The following is a 20,661-nucleotide window of genomic DNA, read 5'->3' as shown; positions in this document are numbered from 1 at the left end:
GTATATTCCTGTTCTCAATTTTTGCTTCTCTGACTTTTGCTTTCTGATCTTCTGCCCTGAGTCCATGAGGCTCATCAGCTTGTTTGCCTATGTCTTACCTGCCTACCTAACTTCAGGTGGGATTGAAACTTGGCAGCCAGGTCTGTGGACTTTGCTAGTATCGGGAGAGAAGGTGAAATGGGATGTGTGTAGTCATTGAGTTGGTTCAGTTCATGATAGAAGGGGAATAAAGATAATTAAATCTGGTAATAATGGTTTGAATAAGGACCACTCTAGTTAGTTAAGCTTCTAGGATGACAAGCAGTATGAGTAGGGATTTGAAAGCACCATCTTGTTTTTATCCTTCCATATTTTCCTTCCATATAACTCTGAGAAATATATGTGTTGGGCAAATCTCATATAGAGTAAGTACAATGTAAGGAAAACTTCCTATAGAAAGTAAGATTTGAGCTGAACTTGGAGGAGTGGATTAGATTATCAATTGGGAATGGCTTAACAATTTATGGGATATGATTGTGATGGAATACTACTGTCCCCTGAAAAATGATGGTTAATTAAATTAAAATTTTAAATTAAAATTAAATTTTTAAATTTAAATTTAATTTAGGTTTTTTTTTTTCAGTTACATGTAGAAGCAATTTTTGACATTTTAGGATTAAGATTTTTTCCTTCCCTATCTGCTCTCCTCTCTGAGGTTGTGAATACTCTGGTATAGATTATATCTATACTTTCATGTAATACATATTTCCATATTGCTCATACCATGATAGAAGACATTACACATACAATAGAAATTTCATGAAGGAAATACAGTGTAAGATAGTATGCATTTAGACTCCAACAGTTCCTTCTTTGACTGTGGATAGCATTTTCATCATGTATTCCTTATGCTTATCCTAGAGAATTATTTTGCTGATGATGGATTAGTCCTTTACAGTTGATCATTGTATAATATTTCTGTTACTGTGTACATTGTTCTTCTGGTTCTGCTTATTTCACATATAAGTCTTTCTGGGTTTTTCTGAATTCATTTTGTTTATCATTCCTTATAGTATAATAGTATTCCATTATTACCATATGCCATAACTTGCTCATCCATTTCTCAAGTAATAGACAACCCCACATTTTCAAATTCTTTGCAACTACAAAAAGAATTGCTAAAAATATTTGGATACAGATAGGTCCTTTTCCCTTATTTCTGATCTTTTGAGGATATGGACCCAGCAGTGGTATTGCTCAATCAAAGGGAATGCGTAGTTTTGTGGTCCTTTGAGCCTGGTTCTGTATTGCTCTCCAAAATGGTGGTATCAGTTGACAGTTCAGTAACAGTATATTAGTGTTGCAATTTTTTCATGTCCCCTCCAGCATTTATCATTTTCTTTTTGGGTCATGTTAGCCAATCTGATAGGTGCAATGTGGTATCTCAGAGTCAAATAGTTAGCATTTCATCATATGACTATGAACAGTTTTAATTTCTTCATCTATGAACTGTCTGTTCATATCCCTTGATCATTTTTTGGTTGGGGAATGCATTATATTCTTATAAATTTGACTCAGTTTTTTATATAGTTGAGAAATGAGGTTTTTGTCAGGGATATTTGAAAATTTTTTTTCTAGAGTTGTTTCTCTTCTAATCTTGGTTGCATTGGCTTTAGTTGTATAAAAACTTTTAAATTTAATCAAAATTATCTATTGCATTTTTTGGTAATGTTCTCTATGCCTTGTTTGGTTATAAATTTTTCCCTTATCCATAAACCTGACAAGTAAACTTTTCCATGTTCCCCTTACTTTATGGTGTCACCTCTTATTTCTAGATCAAGTATCCATTTGACTTTATCATGGAACATGGTGTGAAATGTTGGTCCATGTCTAGTCTCTGCCATATTGCATTCTAGTTTTCTCATTAGTTTCTCCAAAGCTTGGCTCTTTGGATTTATCAAACATTAATTGTTTTTGGACTTTAACTGCCATGTGTTAATTGCCTAATCTTTTCCATTGATCCACCAATCCATTTCTTACCCAGTACCAGATTCCAGTTTTGATGATTACTATTTTATAGTATAGTTTAAGATCTGGTATAGCCAAACCTTCTTCTGTCCTATTTTTTTAAAATTAATTTCCTTGATATTCTTAGCCTTTTGTTCTTCTAGATGAACTTTATTGTTATTTTTTCTAGTTCTATGAAATAATTTTTGGGGAGGGTATGACACTGAATAGGTAAATTAATTTGGGTAGGATTGTCATTTTCACTATATTGGCTCAGCCCAACCATGAACAAGTAATCTTTTTTCCAGATATTTGGTTCTGACTTTATTTGTGGGAGAAGTGTTTTGTAATTGTGTTCATATAGTTGCTGGGTTCATTTTGTTAGGTATACCCCCTAAGTATTTATTTTGTCTAGAGTTATTTTGCATGGAATTTTTCTCTTCTCGCCATTGGATTTTGTAGAAAATATTTCCATTAGTTTTTTGGTTGATTCCCTAGGATTCTCTATATCATCTGCAAAGAGCGATAATTTTGTTTTTTTCACTGCCTATTTGGATTCCTTCAAAATCATCTTCTGCTGTAGTGAGCATTTCTAGCACAATATTAAATGAGTGTTGATAATGAGCAGCTTTGCTTTACTCCAGTCTTAATGGGAAGGGTTTTAATTTATATTCCCATTACAGATAATGCTGCTTGATGATTTTAGATAGATGTCATTATTCCTTTGAGTAAGGCTTCATTTATTCCAATGTTTTCTAATGTTTTTATAAGGAATGGGTGTTGTATTTTGTCAGATGCTTTTTCTGCATCTCTTAAAATAATCATGTGGTTTTGTTATTGATATGGGCAATTTTGCTGATGGTTTTCCTGATACTGAACCATCTCTGCATTTCTGGTATAAAACTCACCTGATTGTAGTGTATGATTCTTGTGATATAATGTTGTAATCTCCTTGCTACTACTTTATTTAAAGTTTTTGCATTAATATTCATTAGGGAAATTGGTTTATTCTTTCTTTGTTTTAACTCTTCCTGGTTTAGATATCAGTACCTTATTTGTATCATAAAAATTTTATAAAGATTCCCTTTTCCTCCATTTTTCTAAATAGTTTACATAGTATTAGAGTTAGTTGTTTTTTGAATGCTTATGAATTCATCTGTCCCTGGGGCTTTTTTCTTAGGAAGTTCTTTGATGGTTTGCTGAATTTATCTTTATGGGGTTCTCTGTTGATTTTTAGAATTTCCAATTTAGGGTTTAATTGAACATTTTTATTTTGTTCTTTAGTTTTTTTTTAACTGCATGCCCAATTTATTGATCTACATTTTTATCTCTTTTATTGATATAAGCATTTCTATTTAATTGATGTAAACATTTAGCATCCCATAAATTTTGATATGTTGGCTCATATTTTTGGTTGGGAAAAATTCCTCTACTTCATTAAATATTAATTTTTTCCCCTGGAGGGTTATGTTCAGTTTTGCTAAGTAAATAATTCTTACTTTTTAAACCTAGATTCTTTGCCTTTTGGAATATCAAATTCCATACCTTTGCTTCTTTTAATGTAGAAGCTCCTAGGTCCTGTGTAATCCTAACTGTGGCTCTGCGATACTTGAATTTTTTTGTTTGTTTGTTTGTTTTCTGGCTGCCTGTTCTTTTTTCTTGTCCTGTGAATTCTGAAATTTGACTATAATAGTCCTGGGGCATTTTATTTTGAGCTCTCAGGAGGTGATGGTGGATTCTCTCAATTTCTATTTTTCCTTCTTGCTCAAGGATATTAGGCCAATTTTTCCTGATGATTTCTTGTAATGTGGTGTTGAGGCTCTTTTTTTGATAGTGGCTTTCTAGTATTCTGATAATTTCTTAAATTATCTCTCCTGAATCTTTTTGCTAGTAAGATATTTTAGATTTTCTTCTTTTATTTTTATTTTGTCTTATTGTTTCCTCATGTCTTAAGGTTTCATTAGCTACGGTTTGTTTAATTTTAATTTTTAGGGAGTTCTTCCTTGAGTTTTTGTGTTTCCTTTTCTATTTGGCCAATTCTATACTTTTTTTTGGTTTCTATTTCCATTTCATCCTTTCAGTTGCTTAGGGAGTTGTTTTCTCTGATGCATTTTGTGCTTTCTTTTCCCTTTGGTCTATTGTAGTTTTTAGAGAATTGACTTTAGTGAATTCCCCCTCTTCCCCCGCCCCCCCCCCCAACTGTTGAGTTCTGTCAATATTCTGGGCAAGCTGGCCAGCTGTCCTAGGTTCTATTTGCCTCTGTAAATGCTAGGAAAATGTAATCTTCTTGAGGGCAGGGGCTGCTTTTCATTTTGCCTTTCCTTTTTTTGCCTAATACCTAGCACAAAGCCTTGAATATATAGCAATTCCTTAATAAATGCTTATTGAATTAAATCAGAATACCCCAGATGGAATAGCACAGGGTATCTTCAGGACTACGAACATCATAATTTGAATGTAATAAATGGCACAAATAAGTAAGGAGAAGAAGTAAGACTCAATAACTTTTGAAATCCACATATGTATGGATATATGTATGTATACACATAGACACAAATTCATACCTTGCTATTTTTGAAAACCATGAAAAAAAATGTAGTCTTGCAGATTAGTAAATAAAATAGTTCCAATTGCCCATCAATTTTTTTTTTACTAGTCCTCAGTTTTCATCTCTGCCCCTTTCATTCTCACTTCCTCCTCAGTGTCCAACTCTTTAACAACTCTATACATACTTTATATTTATCTGTAGGGAGGAATGTAACCCTCTCTCTGTATGGCTGGAGCATATCTGCAATTCCCTGTACAACATCATTATAAGTTGATCCAGTAGATATAAAGGATTATAATTAAAAGTGATAGTTAGATAGTTAGATAGATAGATAGATAGATAGATAGATAGATAGATAGATAGTTAGGAGACACCACAGATGTTCTGGGCCACATCATCATACCCACCTCAAAAAGATACTATATACCTACTATGATCCATTATTTTGCTTTTTCTTTGAACTTAAAAAAAGGTGACTGGAGTTTCTTTGACTTTGTTATGGCAATTTTGTTAACCTATTTCTGATTGTTGTTTTTCCTTTCTTTAAAGGTTCTTAGAAGTTATCACAAGTGCTTTGAATACTTACCTTCCAAAAATTTCGTCTTTAAACCTGTTGAGGGCAGTATATTCCTTTTGCATATTGAAACATTTCCCGCAGGATCCTTTTAATCATCTTCTCCAAGATAATATCATCAATGAGTTGCTGTTGCCAGGTATGAAATTATTGTTTGTTGCTGTGAGATATGAGTCTTATAGTAATCGGATTACACCTTTAAAAGTGATCATAACAGTGCTTACAATTTTTGTTGCAGAATGATTAATTTGAGCTAGTTTGATTCAGAGTAGCTATTATTAAATTAATGAATTGGTCTTGAAGTATTGACCAGTAAGTTCACTACTAACTTGCTGAAAAGTCTTTAATGATAAATTTGATGGCTATGTTAAGGTTTCATTAGCAGAGTATTATGAGCACAATCGTTATTCTTTTATTTCTATTTAAATTACAAAAAGCTAAACATTAATTTAAGTGTACTTTGTTCAAGAAGTTTCTATATCAGTGTTGATTTTAAGCTTTTTATTGTGGTATGCATATTATATGAATTATAAAACTTAAAGGTTCATTTATTAATGACCTCTCATGGTAATTGAAATACATCCAACTAGAAAAAGAAACCAAACAATTGTCTTTAAGTTTAAATATAAACAATTCATGAATTTGGTACTTACATTGGTTAAATTACATGGATTTTGAGTCTTCTATTGTACATAAAATGGAGGAAAAATTTTAAATTCTTATTTCTCATTTATACATTTAAAACTTGTGATACCTTTTTGAAGCTTCATTCATAAGATTAAAAAAGTAGGAGGGAACCATGGTGTAAAGGGTTCTAAAAGAGAAGCTGAGAGATTTCTTACCAATATGGTTGCCTGAACAGGAGGCAGTTGACACAATTCCCACATACCTACCCCCCAACAAAACCATGAAGTTTCCACTAGGACAAATTATGTTCAAGAAATCCAATGAATCCACAGAACTGTATGAAAAGCTAATTATAAGTCAATCCAATCTAATCCACATTTATTAAGTCCTTTGTGCCAGGCATTGTGTTATGCATTGGAGAAGATATACTTTAAAAAAAAAAAAGACAAGATTACAGTCTAAAGGGGGAGACTGGGCAGCCGAGTAGCTCAGTGAATTGAGAGCCAGGCCTAGAGACGGGAGGTCCTAAGTTCAAATATGGCCTTAGACACTTCCCTCCTGTGTGACTCTGGGCAAGTCACTTGACCCCCATTGCCTAGCCTTTACCACTCTTCTGCCTGTATTGGTTCCAAGACAGAAGGTAAAGGTTCAAAAAAATAAATAAATAAAGGGGGAGACAACACCAATAGACATCCAATGTGAAGGCATTTTGTGCCATATAATTAAAATCAGCAAGAAAGCATGTGCTGACTGGGGTGAACTGAATCCAGTTTCTCCCCTATGAAAAGGAAGGTACTTACATAGATGATAATTCATTGCATAGGAACTCTTTATGTTAAGATCACCAAGAAGTTTGAGTGGGAGAGGTTAGGAGTTACAGGCAAATACTATAAGTAATCTTTGCTAGGAATTTGGCTGTAAAAGGGAGGCAATAGCGTAAGGAGATGGCTGGACTGGATTAAAGTTTTTTTGTGGATGGCAGAGATCTAGACATATTTATTGGCAGAAGAAAAGGAATTAATGGATAAGGAGATCCTGAGGATGAGGTCAAGCAAGTTCCTAGAGGAGAAAGGAGAGCAGAAAATTAAGAAAACAGATGAAAGTTGCTCAGCAGGAAGAGTTACCTATTCATCCAATCGACCTGAACAAAGGAGGATGTGAGTGGGAGATAGTGAAGGATTTTGAAGTGTGGTAGGTTTGAGGAGAAGGCTTATTGTTAAGTACTGGTAGGAGTGTGCCTACTTTTTTGCCTGGACTGCTGCTTCCAGGAACATAAGAAAAGGAGCACTCATTATTGGAAATGATGGCCAGGAATGGGATGTCCACTCGGATAAGCCAAGTTTCAGTTAGGAAGATGGAAAAATTGCAAAGAGAATGATGAATTAGAATTTGTTGAAAAATGAGTGGAGGACCAGAGGGCACAATGCACTTAAGAAGGGCTGATATAGATGGGAATGAGAGTACAATGAAATGATGAGACTTTTCTCCTTAGTAGATACTGATTTTGCATCACAATCAAGGAAAGCAGTGGCATGACCAGCTGAAGAGGTGTCACTTATCTCTGAGGGTCCTGAAATGACTGAATGCTGAGTCAGAGTTGACTCTTTTCTTTCTTTTTCTCTTTAACATTCTTCCAGTGTATATATCTAGCAGTGGTTTCTTTAGGATATTTTAAAACATTTTCTTAGCATGATTCCAAATTGCTTTCAGAATGGTTGGGTCAAACATCAGAGATAGTTGATGAATTTTTTTTCCCCCAGTCAATAATTTCCCTTCTTATTGACATTGCATCAATTTTGTTCCTGCAAAACCTTTTTAAGTTCATATATTTGAAACTATCTGCTCTTTTGGTAACTTAGAGAAGTTACTTTTAAGTGATGAGATCAGAAGTCAGATTTCAGGGTTTTTAAAAGTGAATTGGAGGGATTGAATGAGAATAAGTCACTTTTTCAAGTAGTTTGCCTGAGGAGAGGAAGATACCTGCTTTATGATTTTTTTTCCAATAGTTCTTGTTAAATAAAGAATTCATTCCCAAATAATTTGTTCTTAAGATGAGTTCATTTGTATCTGATTCTTTATTATCTGGTTTGTTTCACTGATCTACTATTCTCTTTAGCCAGTGCCCAATAATTTTGATAGTTATTGCTATTATGTATAATTTGAGGTCTATAAATGCTTTTCCTCTTTGTTTCTCTTTTTTTCACATTCTCTTGAAATTCTAAACTTTTAATTTTTTTCAAATAAATTTCCCTTTGTTTTATAGGTAACAAAAATGAGATGGTTGAGTCCATGCTACATCAGGTGAATGCTTGCTTGGAACTTGAAAATACTACAGACCTTCATTCCAAAACCTTAACATTGAAAAAATGCTCCCCAACCCCATTTCATTCAAATGTGGAGGTTGAAAATGTATTACTAGCACTTTTAGAAAATAAAAGATTATTTTTAAAAGACGTACAGCTGCCACATAATTATCTTGTTGGTAAGTAAATTATTGCTTATATTAATGGTTTTCTCAGGTAGAGCTTATTAACTTGTATTGTTAAACTAATGGCTTCTGTTAGTCAATGGTCTTATAATCTTCCTAATTAAGTTTATTCATTAAATGAATTTTATTTTTTTCCTGGCTATATAAGGCACAACATAACATAGAGAAGATACACATGCCTACTCTTCCACTTTGGATTTTATATTTAATATAAACAAAGCAGAATTCAAAAGGGTGGGAATACATATAGAACAAGAAAATTAAATAATCCTTTATCAGATTTATGAGAGTAACAATAGCTCTTTTTTTTGTAGCCTATTATCACTTTAGAGTTTATAGAGTTCTTTCACACCTCACTGAAACAAAGGAATTCTTGCCTTCTGGCACTAACTTCTAATGTAGTTGCAGCCTGTGGGTTTTTTTAAAGCATCTACATATATACATATTTGAGCTGGTAGTCTGTATTAATAATGCTTGTCCCATAATTTTCTTGTGAATAAAGCATTTCATAATGTAAGAGTACTTGATTTAGTATCAGTTATTGGAAAATGCTGAGGTAAAGTGTAAAGCAAAGTATCAAATGCTTTAATCTTGGCTAGTCTACTTGAGGTTTTTCAAACATATCTGAAGACTAGTCTGAGGTGGGCATGCTTGTTCTTTAAAATCTTTTTATTACTTTTTATATATTTTACCAGAGCTTAACAGTAAATAGGAACTCAACAAATTTATGCTTGTGGTAGATTTTTCTATAACTCTTAGAATAAGCTACCCATGTTTTTGCTTTTTTTAAAAAAATTCTTTCTTCTTTTGTATTTAGTATTCCTTTTCTCCATCTCAGCCCCAGATCCCAACACTTAGCACCTTTATAGAATTGAGAAAGATCATAAATTAAAAAAAATTGTAGATTTTCTCTAGTATTGATTTTTGAAGTAGATTATAATTTCATTTTGGTAAATTCTTGGCAATTTAACATCAATGCTTCTCTTGCAGATTTTGAATTGAGAATGGATTCTAGGAGAAGTCAAATATTTCCAGTTTCTGAAGCAGATGTGTTCAAGGCTGAAGCAGATATTCTCAGGTTACTGGACTATGTTTTTTATTTGCTGTACTCTCAATATTCTTAGATTAATTCCATAATGTCCTACATTATTCGTAGTAATAAAGATAATTCAGCAATCATGGAATTTTAGATTAGAAAAGAACTGTATCTGTTCCAGAAGGTTATAGAGTTAATGACAGAGCCAAGAAAAAAACCCAGATTGCCTGACTGGGTCCAATGCTCTTTCCACTTCATTCTACAAATAATAGTTGAGTGACTACTAGGAACAGGAACTGTGCTCACTAACTGCAATGAGAAATACCCTGAGCTCTTTGAGATTATAAAATAGTCAAGGTGAGTCAGTCAGTCATTAAACATTTAGTAAGAGACTTCTAAGTGCCAGACACAAGGCTAAAAACTTAGGACTCAAATGAAAACAAAGCCCCTGTCCCCAAGGAGCCTGTAGCCACACAGGGAAAGACAGCTTGCAAAAGGAAGCTAAAAGGGGGGATGGTATAGAAGAAAAGGGACTGGGGTGGGGGAGGTCTGAGGTGTGGGTGTGGGGTATTCAGCACAGGAGCATGATAGAGAAAACCCAAGAGTGTAGCCTGGTGGCAAATGGAGAGAAGACTGCTGAGTCCTCTCCTTAAACAGAGTCTGGAGCCCATGGCCCTGTCCTCCCGTCAGAAGGTCCAACCACAGAAGCAGAGAGTAATGGTGAGATGTGAATACTTGGGCATTTTCAGATTTGCAAGATATAACGGGATCAATCAATGAACCGTAGGTAAATCTCTGACACAGAATATAATATGAATGTACCTTAAGAGAAGTATTGCCTAACCATGGAATTCATCACAGAGGGAGGAACTGCTGAGGTCCTTTAGCTCAAGCTGTACTCAAAACAAGAATCTCATTGAGAGCATTCTAGCTTGAAGAGTCATCCAGCCTCTGGTTGAAAATCTTTAGTGCCAGGAAACTCAGTTCCTTAAACTAACCCATCCCATTTTTGGACCATTGCAATTACTCTGAAATTCAGCTGCCTTCCACCCAAGCCCTCACCTCCCTCCTGAGCCAAGCACAGGATGCCTGTTCAGGAGGATTTTTCACGCTGCCTCTAAGTATCAAGGAAATATCACCATTTAGCCTGCTTTTTAAGCTTCAAGTACAAAAAAGTATTTCAAAGCAAATTAGCCAATATTATACTCTAAGACTTTGGGATTAAACAACACAGTAATGTAATTCAAAACAAAACAAACTCTTAGTATCAGTTCTAAGACAGAAGAGTGGCAAGGGCTAGGGGTAAATGACCTGCCCAGGGTCACACAGCTAGTGTATCTGAGGCCAAATTTGAACCCAGGTCCTCTCAACTGTAGATCTGGCACTCTATCCACTGTGTTCCCTAGCTGCCCCTCAATCATGTAATAGTAATGTAATCTTGTTCTGAAAGCTTTTGACCTAACAAACTCATGGACTTATGGAGGTCAGCCCCTTACTAATGTTAGGAATTTCCCATATAACGTCTTGTGACAGGCGATCATCAAGCCTCAGTACGAAGCAGGTGCTTGCTTCCTGATGTAATCCACAGTGCTTTTTGGGAAAACTAATGATTAGCAAATTCTGCCTTAAATTGAGCTAAAATTTATTTTTTTTGTAATTTTCACAATTGGTTCTAGTTAAACATCCTGATTTTTCTTCAGTGTCTCCCTGGATAATAATAATTTCAAGATTCCTCACTCTTCTGTTTGCCTCCTGCACCTGCTCCAGCTATCATTACCCTTCTAGTAAGAGGCACGCACAGTGTCTTAGTGATCTGAGAGAACTGAATCCTCTTCAGGAGCATCTTGCCACATGTACACTGTCTTTGTATGGCTTTGGTAGAAGAAAGATGGATTTTGGTTTTTTGCACATAAAGCAATATTGTCCTGTTTTGGAAGTTAGGAAACCACACCTTATGTTTTTATTGCTTCATACCTAGAACATGGAGTATGTGTGTTTTGGGAGAAGATACACTGATGTCAGAAGACTTTTCCCTTTGAGACATATGTAGACATTAACATCTGGCCAGATTTTTTGCTCTCTTTTCCAGTTGATGTCTCTTTTTCTTGAATGGACTTTCTCTTAAGGAAATCTTCCCTTCTGAGTTCTCACACAGACTTGTTGGCTTTCTTTTTCACTGCATTATTGTAGACTACAAAATATTAAACTAGCATTTATATAGTTATTTGAGGTTTGTAAGACACTTCACAAATATTATTTCATTTTATCCTCACAATAACCCTGGGAGTTAGATGCTCTTATCCCCATTTAAAGTTGAGGAAACAAAGGCAGAGACAAGGGGACTTTCAGAGGGTCACATAAGGAGGATGTGCCCAAGGCAAGATTTGAACTCAGATCTTCCTGCCTCCAGTGCTCTATGCACCTTGCCACCTGGCTGCCACTGGACTAAGAGAAGAATCAGCTGTCAACTGTTAAAGATTAGTAAGAGGAGGAGATAGATTTGGCATTGAGCTGAACATTCCTGTGGGGGCAGAAAAGCCCTCCATAGAATCTTCAAGGTTAGCAAGAGCTCATTCCTAGCGGAAGAGAAGAGGGATGACTGCTTTTATTTCCTTACTGAGCTTCACATTTCAGAATGGAGAACATGAGGGTGATTGATGAAAAGCAAGGCAAAATCAGCCCACCTTTTGTTTTTTTCTTGGCCAAAATCAGACATATTTGCCTTTTCCAAACTCTTCACTGCTGCCTGCTAGTTCATGATAAGGAATTAAAAGGAGGATCATTTAGACATACTCTCAGATTTTCCCAAAGCTTTTGCCATTTTGTCCCCTTGTATTCTGACAGAGATGATCCTTCTAGGAAGGAAGGAAGGAAAATGACATAGAGGAGTATTCAGCATTGTCCATGCTCATGCTTCCCATTCATGGCACAGATCACTGTGCTCTATTCAGGGATTACTTGCCTTTATTTACCCTACCTGCCAAAGTGGACATTCAGACCGAATTTCAGTGATGTGCTGGCACTGTTGTACTCTTCCCTGCTTTTTAAGCTTCCTCTGAAAATCTGCCTTTTCTGGTGAGAGTCAACATCCTTTTTTTTTTAAACCTTTTCTGTCTTAATAATTCTAAGAAGGGCAAAGGCTAGGCAAATAGGGTTAAGTGACTTGTCCAGGGTCACATGGAGTCAGCATTCTTAAAGATTGTCAGGCTCAGAGGGTATATCATTTTATGCAGTACACAGTCTTGCAAAATTTGGTTTAAGTGGAGTTTTTGTAACGTCCATTTTTTCTAATGTTATACATTATAGTTTCAAAAACACTGCTTTCATTTCTATTTCATCTTCATTTGGCTAGAAATCTTCAATTTCTAGTTTCTTCAAACCTCTCATAAAGTTAAAGCATTTTATATTTCAGAAGACTGGTGAATCCTTTTTTTAAATGGAAGAATCCTTTGTATAATCAGCCCTTAACTCATTTAATTCTCTGCATTGAACATTTGGAATGGCGTATAAGCAATATTTCTAAAGTTGAGAACATCTGTAGAATAAAAGACAGTTTGAGGAAAGATAATAGAACAAAGGAAGTGTGGTCTGTAAAAGATATGAACAGATATACTCAGCTTTTTTTTCTATTTAAGTAGAGCAAGTCTCAAAAACATTTATAGAATGACTGTTGTATATATGGTACTATTGTAAGCACTTTAACATAAACTTCCTATACTAAAAAATACCAGTGTCTGAAATCTACCCAAAAGAGATCTTGGTAGTCATCTATTCCAATTTTACCTTAATGTAGAAGACCCGAGTCCCTCCCTTTGTTATTACTAGTTGTATAACCTTGGACAGGTCACTTCCCTTTTGGGCCTCAGTTTCCTCATTTTTACAATAGAGGATTGGACTAGATGGCCTCTGAGATGCCTTCAAGCTCTAAATCTATAACCTTAGGATCTTTAAAGTAACTTTTCTTGTCTTGTTTATTTTGGTTGCAGAGTGGCTTTGCTCTGTGTTTCTAGATCTGCTTTCTGTCTTGGTTCCACTCATCCCAGAGGAAAGCTGGGAATGAAGATGCGTCACTTAAGAGCCCTAGGTTTTCATGTGATCTTGGTAAGAAGAATTCATGAAGTGTTCATCTCTTAAGAATGACAACTGTAATATAATTATAGTATAATAAAATTAGAAGAAAAAATGTCAATGGGGTTTTAAGGGACCTGGGACAGGAACTTTTATGTGTGGAGGCCTGAACCCATTGGGGTTTACTAACTTGTTTTTTGATAACATTGGCTTCTTTTGTAATTCATATTTTAAGTATTTTAAAACACTATTTTGAGAAGGGTTAGCCTGCCAAAGAATTCCACAAAACAGAAAAGGTTAAGAACCCCTATTTTAGATTCACTTCCTGGATTGTTTTTTGTAAAGTAGCCCTTCAGCTGAATGTCTTTTTAGTCTTGTTAAACTCAGTCTCAAACACATGGTAAACAAGTCCATGACCCCCGGAGGTGATAGTAAAGTTTTGTTTTATGAGACAAAATGGGCATCAGTTATGGAGTGCATTTCCCAAAGAAAGCATGATAGCTATGAATGAATGAATGAATGAAAAATTTATTAAGTGTCTACTATTTACAAAACTCTGTGCCAAGTGCTTGGTATACACAGAAAAATAAGAATCCCTGCTCGCAAAGAGCTTCCGTTCTGATGGAAGAGACAATGCCTGTGGAAGGTTTCAGCTGCAAATCAGATAGGAAGGGCCTGCTGTCCTTAGAGTCCAGAGGCAAAGCAGACTGTAAAGTCTCTCCTCATTTTTACTGATGAGATCATTGAAGTTTCTGACATTGAGCCATTTAACAGTGCCAAGGATCTTGGTGGCAGGAACTTTTATATTTTTCGGGTTTTTAGGAGTTGTGATTATAGCACCCAAAGGAGTATTTACCGAGCGGCATCTCCCCAGGAGCTGCTTTCCAGGATGATGGCTGTGGACTCTGGGCTGGAAGCTCTGCCTTTCCCCAGGTTTTTGTGTACATGGTCCTAGGCCATCTCCATTGGGGTCTGAGAAGAAAGGGAGGGAAGGGAGCAGGCATTTATTATGCACCTGTTATGTGCCCATCGCTGTTCCAAGTGGTTAACAGATTGAGGGGAAATGGTGATCAGGGTGGTGTGGCTTGTCTGGTATACGTGCCTCCGATGACTCTTCGGATTCCTTTGTAAAATTTAAATTAGTCTCCAATAATAAAATATTATATTTATGAGTTTTATTAAGGATTATTAGAAATCAAGGAATAAAGAAGATACAAATTAAAAACTATGTGCCCGTGGCTGATTAGCCAATTCAGAATCCCTGAGCTTAGCTTACCACTAACTTCCTACATCATTGCAATTGAAGAGAAGAGAGGGAGGTGTTACTGCCAGTTAAATACCAATTGTGATCTCGCCAACCTGGGGACTCGGGTGAGATTATAGGGAATTCTGGGAAACACCAAGGACTTCTGGGGATTGAAGTCTGGGGTTCAAAATATCCATTTTTACACCTTTAATATCTAAACATTTTAAAGTATCCACACTTAAACTAGTCCTTCTTTCCCCTTTATGTTCTTAAAAAAACAAACAAACAAAAACTCTTTACCTTCCATTTTAGAATCAATCCTGTGTATTGGTTCCAAGACTGAAGAGTGCTAAGTGCTAGGTAATGGAGATTAAGTGACTTGACTAAGGTCACACAGTTAGGACATATCCGAGTCTAAATTCGAACCCAGGACATGCCATCTCTGGGTCTAGCTGTATATTATATATATATGTATATATATATATAATATATTCTTTATATAAACTACCCTTTATTAGAGCATGATAGCCTTGCAGTAACACTGCATTTCTTTGAGAATTTGCCAAGAAGTTTGTAAAGAAGGTTTAGGTTTCATGTTGGTCCCCGATTGAATTTCAGCCTCTTGGTTACTCATGCACCTAGAATAAAGCTAAACCTCAAAACATAGCCTCAAAGAACATTTAAAACAGGGCCCAGATTACATACTACAGTGCATTCGAACATTGTTGAGGTTTGGAGAGGGCTTTGAGGGGCCTCAAGTCTTTGTTAACGTATGAGGGGCACAGCCAGAAAGAATTTAAATGTCAGTGGTTTGGTGTTCATGCTTTAGACATTACTCATGCCTCATGTTCTACCACTAGTCTTTTTGCTACTTAAAAGATATTTAAAATGGGTGGTTTTTAGGAGGAGAGTTTCCCCTAACCTTGGCACTGTTGAGTCACTTTAAAAATGTATCATTTTTGATGATCCAAATATAAATTTTTAGGAAGTAGCTACTGTGTCTTTTTCTCTAAATCAGATGGTTTGTTTGTGTTGTCTTGTTACTGTTTTTGGTAAAAACTGATTTTTGCCTCATTCTCTTGTAAGGTCAATTTCTGGGAGATTAAGCACCTGGATATGAACTCCGCAGTCACATATCTGAAGGCCAAAATTTTCTCACCAGAAGCTTTCCCCAATACCACTGAGTTTGCAGCACAAGATTTAAAATAAAAGAAAGACTTCTTGGGGAATGAGATTCCATTATGAGAAGGAACACATAAGTGGAATATAGTATTGCCTGATTTTTGTTTCTAAATCTACCGCCAAAGGAGTTTCTTCTGAGTTGCTCATTGAAACAGATGATATGATTAGAATTGTGCACTGCTAAAAATTACTGTATCCAACTGGAAGAATTTTAGCTAAGGAATTTTCTTTTAATTAATATAAATAAAAATTTCAAACATTTAAAATATCATTGAAGATGTTTTGTATTTAATGTGCCATAAAAATGCCAGCGTGCATAATTCTTAATTGTGGTTCTGTCTTCCTCCGTTTGATTATGTTAAATTATTCTATTGTGGGGCATGACTAGACTTGGTCAAAAAATCATATAACCTTTTAAAAAATTAAGATTTGGACTATACTTGCTGTTTGAAGTCAACTCTAATTCTTCTCAACAGTTATAAAATATTGGAAACAGATTCCTCCGATCTGCTTCCCAATGGAAACTACTGCTTGGCTTGTCAGTAGCTATTTTAAAGTAACGATGATGATCATCATTGTGATGATGATGATAAAAATAATAGCTAACATTTATATAGCACCTACTTTGCACCAGACATTCTCTCATTTGAACCTCAACATCCCTGGAACAAGGTGCTGTTTTTAGCTCTGTCCACTACACAACCAGCCACCGGTTTCTGTCCTAAAAAGTACTTCTATTGCACTACTAAGTTGTCAAAGGGTTGTAATCTGTTTTACTAGAAGGAATGGCTATACTAGGATGTCTCCCACTGAAAACAAATTATTTGCTTATCTGTATTTGCGCATGTGTAATCCAGCTTAAAAACAAGAATAATTAAAAAAAAAAACCTCTTATTTAGGTTTTTTTCAAGGAATCTCATAATGGACTCTCAGTACTTAAAAGTTGGAGTTGTCAACTCTTACCCCAGTTTTTTGGGTAAAAAAGATCATCAATCCAAACAGTTTTTAAGAGGCAGAAGATTAAATGACTTACCTGGGTCATGCATCTAAAGCAGGGTTTAAACACAAATTTTCCTGATTTCAAGTCCAGCACTGTCTCTTGTCATTGTGACCCATGTGTAAAGAAGAAGATGTGACTGAAAATGGAAGCACAGCCATAGAATGTTAGTCTAAGAGATGAGAAGGTGGGTTCTGTACCCCAGAGAGGGTGCCATTATTTCAGTGTCATCTACAACTCTACTCTCCTTTGCTCCAGATAGCTAACTGGTTGCTAAATCTTGTTATGTCTGAACAGTTTCTCTTCCATCTTTCCTTGACTCTTGGCCTGTGCACACAGCCATTTTCCAAGGTCAAACCCTCTTTGCCTTTTGCTTGGACTATTGCATTAGCCTCCTAGTTGGGCTTCCTTAGTCCACCCCTCCCCATTCTACCCACAGCTGCCAAAATAATTTCCCTAAAGGACAGGTTTGATCATGTCACTAACCCTCAAACTACATTGACTCCCTATTGATTTATCAAAGGTTATTTCATCTTTGTCTCATCAAATTTTATCTTGGGCAACACAAATTGCATAAACTGGAGCAAGGTACCTAACTTCTCTTGAGTTTCATCTGAAAAATGGGGATAAGAGCACCTATTTCATAGGGTGGTTGTAAGGATCAAACGAGATGCTAAAAGTCAATACATTGTAAGCCCTAAAGCTAATTATTGTGATTATTGTCTCTAATTTCAATTTTAACAAAAAATAACAAGTTTTACAATGTATATTTATTAGTAGAATAGTAAATATATATAATTTATGAATTAAGTAATTCTATGAGTTTTAGGGAATACACACTCAAACATTTTTTACTGAGGGGGGCACATGATCAAAATAATTTGGAGACTTGCCCTTTAAAGCACTGTTATTGGTTCTGTGAATTTATCCATCAATTTTAGAAAGTACAATGCGTGTTTTCAGCATTAAAATAAATCCATTTATGTAAAATGTGGTTGGTGATGGGGGATATGAAAGTAAAGCTGTTAAAAGTTTCAAATGAAGATTAGACAATAAAAACCAGTGCCTTCAGTTTCTAAGGTTCATGAAAGCCCAGAATTCCTTTTCCATCCTTTGTTTACCTCTACTTGAATCAAAGCTGTTTTCCCCAAGTATCAGGGCAGTGATTATGATTTGAATGTGGCATCTGGCCATCCTTATCTTACTAGTAAAATCCTTTCCAGAGAATGAAGGTTGAACCCTTATGTTTTTTCTTATATACTTATATACTCCTTCCCCACCTACTGCATGACTGAGACTCACCTAAGAATCCAGCTAACTGGGATCCCAGTGTGAAGGTGCTACAAAGTACCTTGGTACCACAGGAAGCTGAGGACTCTGACCTGGCAGCTGGTAGGGAGGTGGCTGGCAAAAAGGAGTAGAGAAGAGGATGAGGGTAACTACCTTCAGCCTCTACACCTTCACTTTCACCTTTAGTTTCTGCTGGCAACTATGAAAGATCTGGCCTCAGGGCTCATTAATACAACAGTCCAGCTTCATCAGCCTAATCTAGTCAATCAGCAGAGGAGAAAAGAAGAAGCCCCTTTAGTACATAATAGCCCAAACCCATAGATCCAGCAAATAAACAAGAGGAGCAAGATTATAGCCAATGGGGGGGGGGGGGGTGAGGGGAAAGAAGGAAAAAAAATGAGTAAACAACAGAAAAAGAAAAAAATTACAATCGTCAGCTTCTTTCCTGGTAATGAACAAAAAACAAAGGGAACAGAGGAGGACCAAGGAATACCAAGCAAAAACTCAGGAACTCCAAGGATTTGGACACAGACTTTGGAAGAACTCACAACACAATTCAAAAAAAGTTAAGAGAGGCTGAAGACAATTGGGAAAAGAACTTAGAAAGCAAAATAGGTCATCTGGAAACAAAGGCACATGAACTAATACAAAAAAAAAATAGTTTCTTTAAAGCCAGAACTGCCCTGCTTGAAAAGGAGGCAAAGAAAGTAAAAGATGACCTACAAAGAAAAACAGACCCAAAGGAAAAGGATGACCAAAAAGCCAGGGTTGAAATTCAGTCTTCAAAAATTAGAATCCAACAAATAGAAGTAAATAACTTCACAATGCGGCAAGAGTCTATAAAACAAAATAAAAAAGAATGAAAAACTTTAGGAAAATATGAAACACCTCACTAATAAAACAACAGACCTGGAAAATACATCCAGGAGAGACAATTTAAGAATTATTGGACTACTGGAAAATAATGACCAAAGAAAAAGCATGGATATCATTCTACAGGAAATTATCCAAGAAAACTGCCCTGAAATTCTTGAACAAGAGGGAAAGGTGGAGATTGAAAGAATCCACAGATCACCTCTTGCATTAAATCCCCAGTTGACAATGCCCAGCAATGTTATAGCTAAGTTCAAGAACTTACAGATCAAGGAAAAGATACTACATACTGCTAGAAAGAAACAATTCAAATATCATGGAGCCATAATTAGGATAACACAGGGCCTGGCTACATCCACAAGATTTATCTACAAGAAACACACTTGAGGCAGGTAGACATACACAGAATAAAGGTAAGAGGATGGAGCATAGTTTCCTGGGCTGCAAATGAGATAAAGAAGGCAGGAATAGCAATTATGATCTCAGATAAAGCTAATGCAAAAATAGATCTCATTAAAAAAGATATGAAAGGAAATTACATATTGATGAAAGGCAGTATAAATAATGAAAAAATATCAGTACTCAACAAATATGCACCAAATGGTACAGCATTCAGATTTCTAAAGGAGAAACTAAACATATTAAGGAGGAATTAGTTAGTAAAACCATACTTGTGGGGGACTTTAACCTTCCTCTATCAGAACTAGATAAATTGAACCAAAAAAGAAATTAGAAAGAAGTAAGGGAAGTGAATGAAATGTTAGAAAAATCAGAGCTAATAGATAACTGGAGAAAAATACATAGAGATAAAAAGGAATATACCTTCTTTTCAGCAGCACATAGCATATATACAAAGACTGACCATATACTAGGGCATAAAAACATTGCAAACAAGTGTATAAAAGTGGAAATACTAAATGCAATTTTTCCAGACCACAATGCAATAAAAATCATAATCAATAAGGGCTCATGGAAAGGCAGATTTAAAATTATTTGGAAACTAAATAATCTAATTCTTCAAAACTGATGGGTCAAAGAACAAATCAAAGAAAAAATTCCTGATTTCATTGAAGAGAATGACAACAAAGAAATAACTTATCACAATTTATGGGATACAAGCCAAAGCAGTACTCGGGGAAAACTTATATTCTTGAGTGTTTATATCAACAAATCAGAGAGAGAAGAGATGAATGAATTGAGCATGCAACTTAAAAAAAAAACTAGAAAGAGAACAAATTAAGAATACTCAGATAAAAAGTAAATTGGAAATCATAAAAATTAGAGGAGAAATTAATAAAATGGAAAGTTCTTAAAGAATTATTGAGCTAATAAATAAGACTAGGAGTTGGAACTTCGAAAAAACAAAATAAAGTACTGGTTAATCTAACAGAAAAAAAAGAAAAGAAAATTAACAGTATCAAAGATGAAATGGGCAACCTCATCTCTGATCAAGAGGCAATTAAGGTAATTATGAAGAACTATTTTGCCCAATTATATGACAATAAATATGACAATCTAGGTGAAATGGGTGAATATTTGCAAAAATATAAATTGCCTAGATTAACAAAAGAGAAAATAAAATACTTAACCAATCCCATCTTAAAAAAAAATTGAAAAAACTCAAGGAACTCCCTAAGAAAAAATCCCCAGGGCCAGATGGATTCACAAGTGAATTCTATCAAATTCCCAATACTATACAAAGTATTTGACAAAATAAGCAAAGAAGGAGTTTTACCAAATTCCTTT

The 20,661-nt window shown here is 35.4% G+C and overlaps 1 protein-coding gene across 3 annotated transcripts in view; it reads left to right on the top strand.

Moving 5' to 3' along the window:
• FASTKD2 (FAST kinase domains 2) overlaps positions 1-16,026 on the top strand; it is a 35,867-nt gene extending 19,841 nt beyond the window's left edge. For all 3 annotated transcript variants that reach the window (XM_056807928.1, XM_001370461.4, XM_007501856.3), the window contains 5 exons: positions 5,084-5,247; positions 7,999-8,217; positions 9,214-9,301; positions 13,246-13,360; positions 15,660-16,026. In XM_056807928.1, the coding sequence (XP_056663906.1) occupies positions 5,084-5,247; positions 7,999-8,217; positions 9,214-9,301; positions 13,246-13,360; positions 15,660-15,782 (709 nt within the window). In that variant the 3' untranslated portion in view covers positions 15,783-16,026. The remainder of the gene's footprint in view (positions 1-5,083; positions 5,248-7,998; positions 8,218-9,213; positions 9,302-13,245; positions 13,361-15,659) is intronic.
• The last annotated feature ends 4,635 nt before the right edge of the window (positions 16,027-20,661 follow it).

The sequence above is a fragment of the Monodelphis domestica genome, chromosome 8 (assembly GCF_027887165.1).
Source record: "Monodelphis domestica isolate mMonDom1 chromosome 8, mMonDom1.pri, whole genome shotgun sequence".
NCBI lineage: Eukaryota > Metazoa > Chordata > Mammalia > Didelphimorphia > Didelphidae > Monodelphis > Monodelphis domestica.
This window is presented reverse-complemented; position numbering and strand designations above follow the sequence as displayed.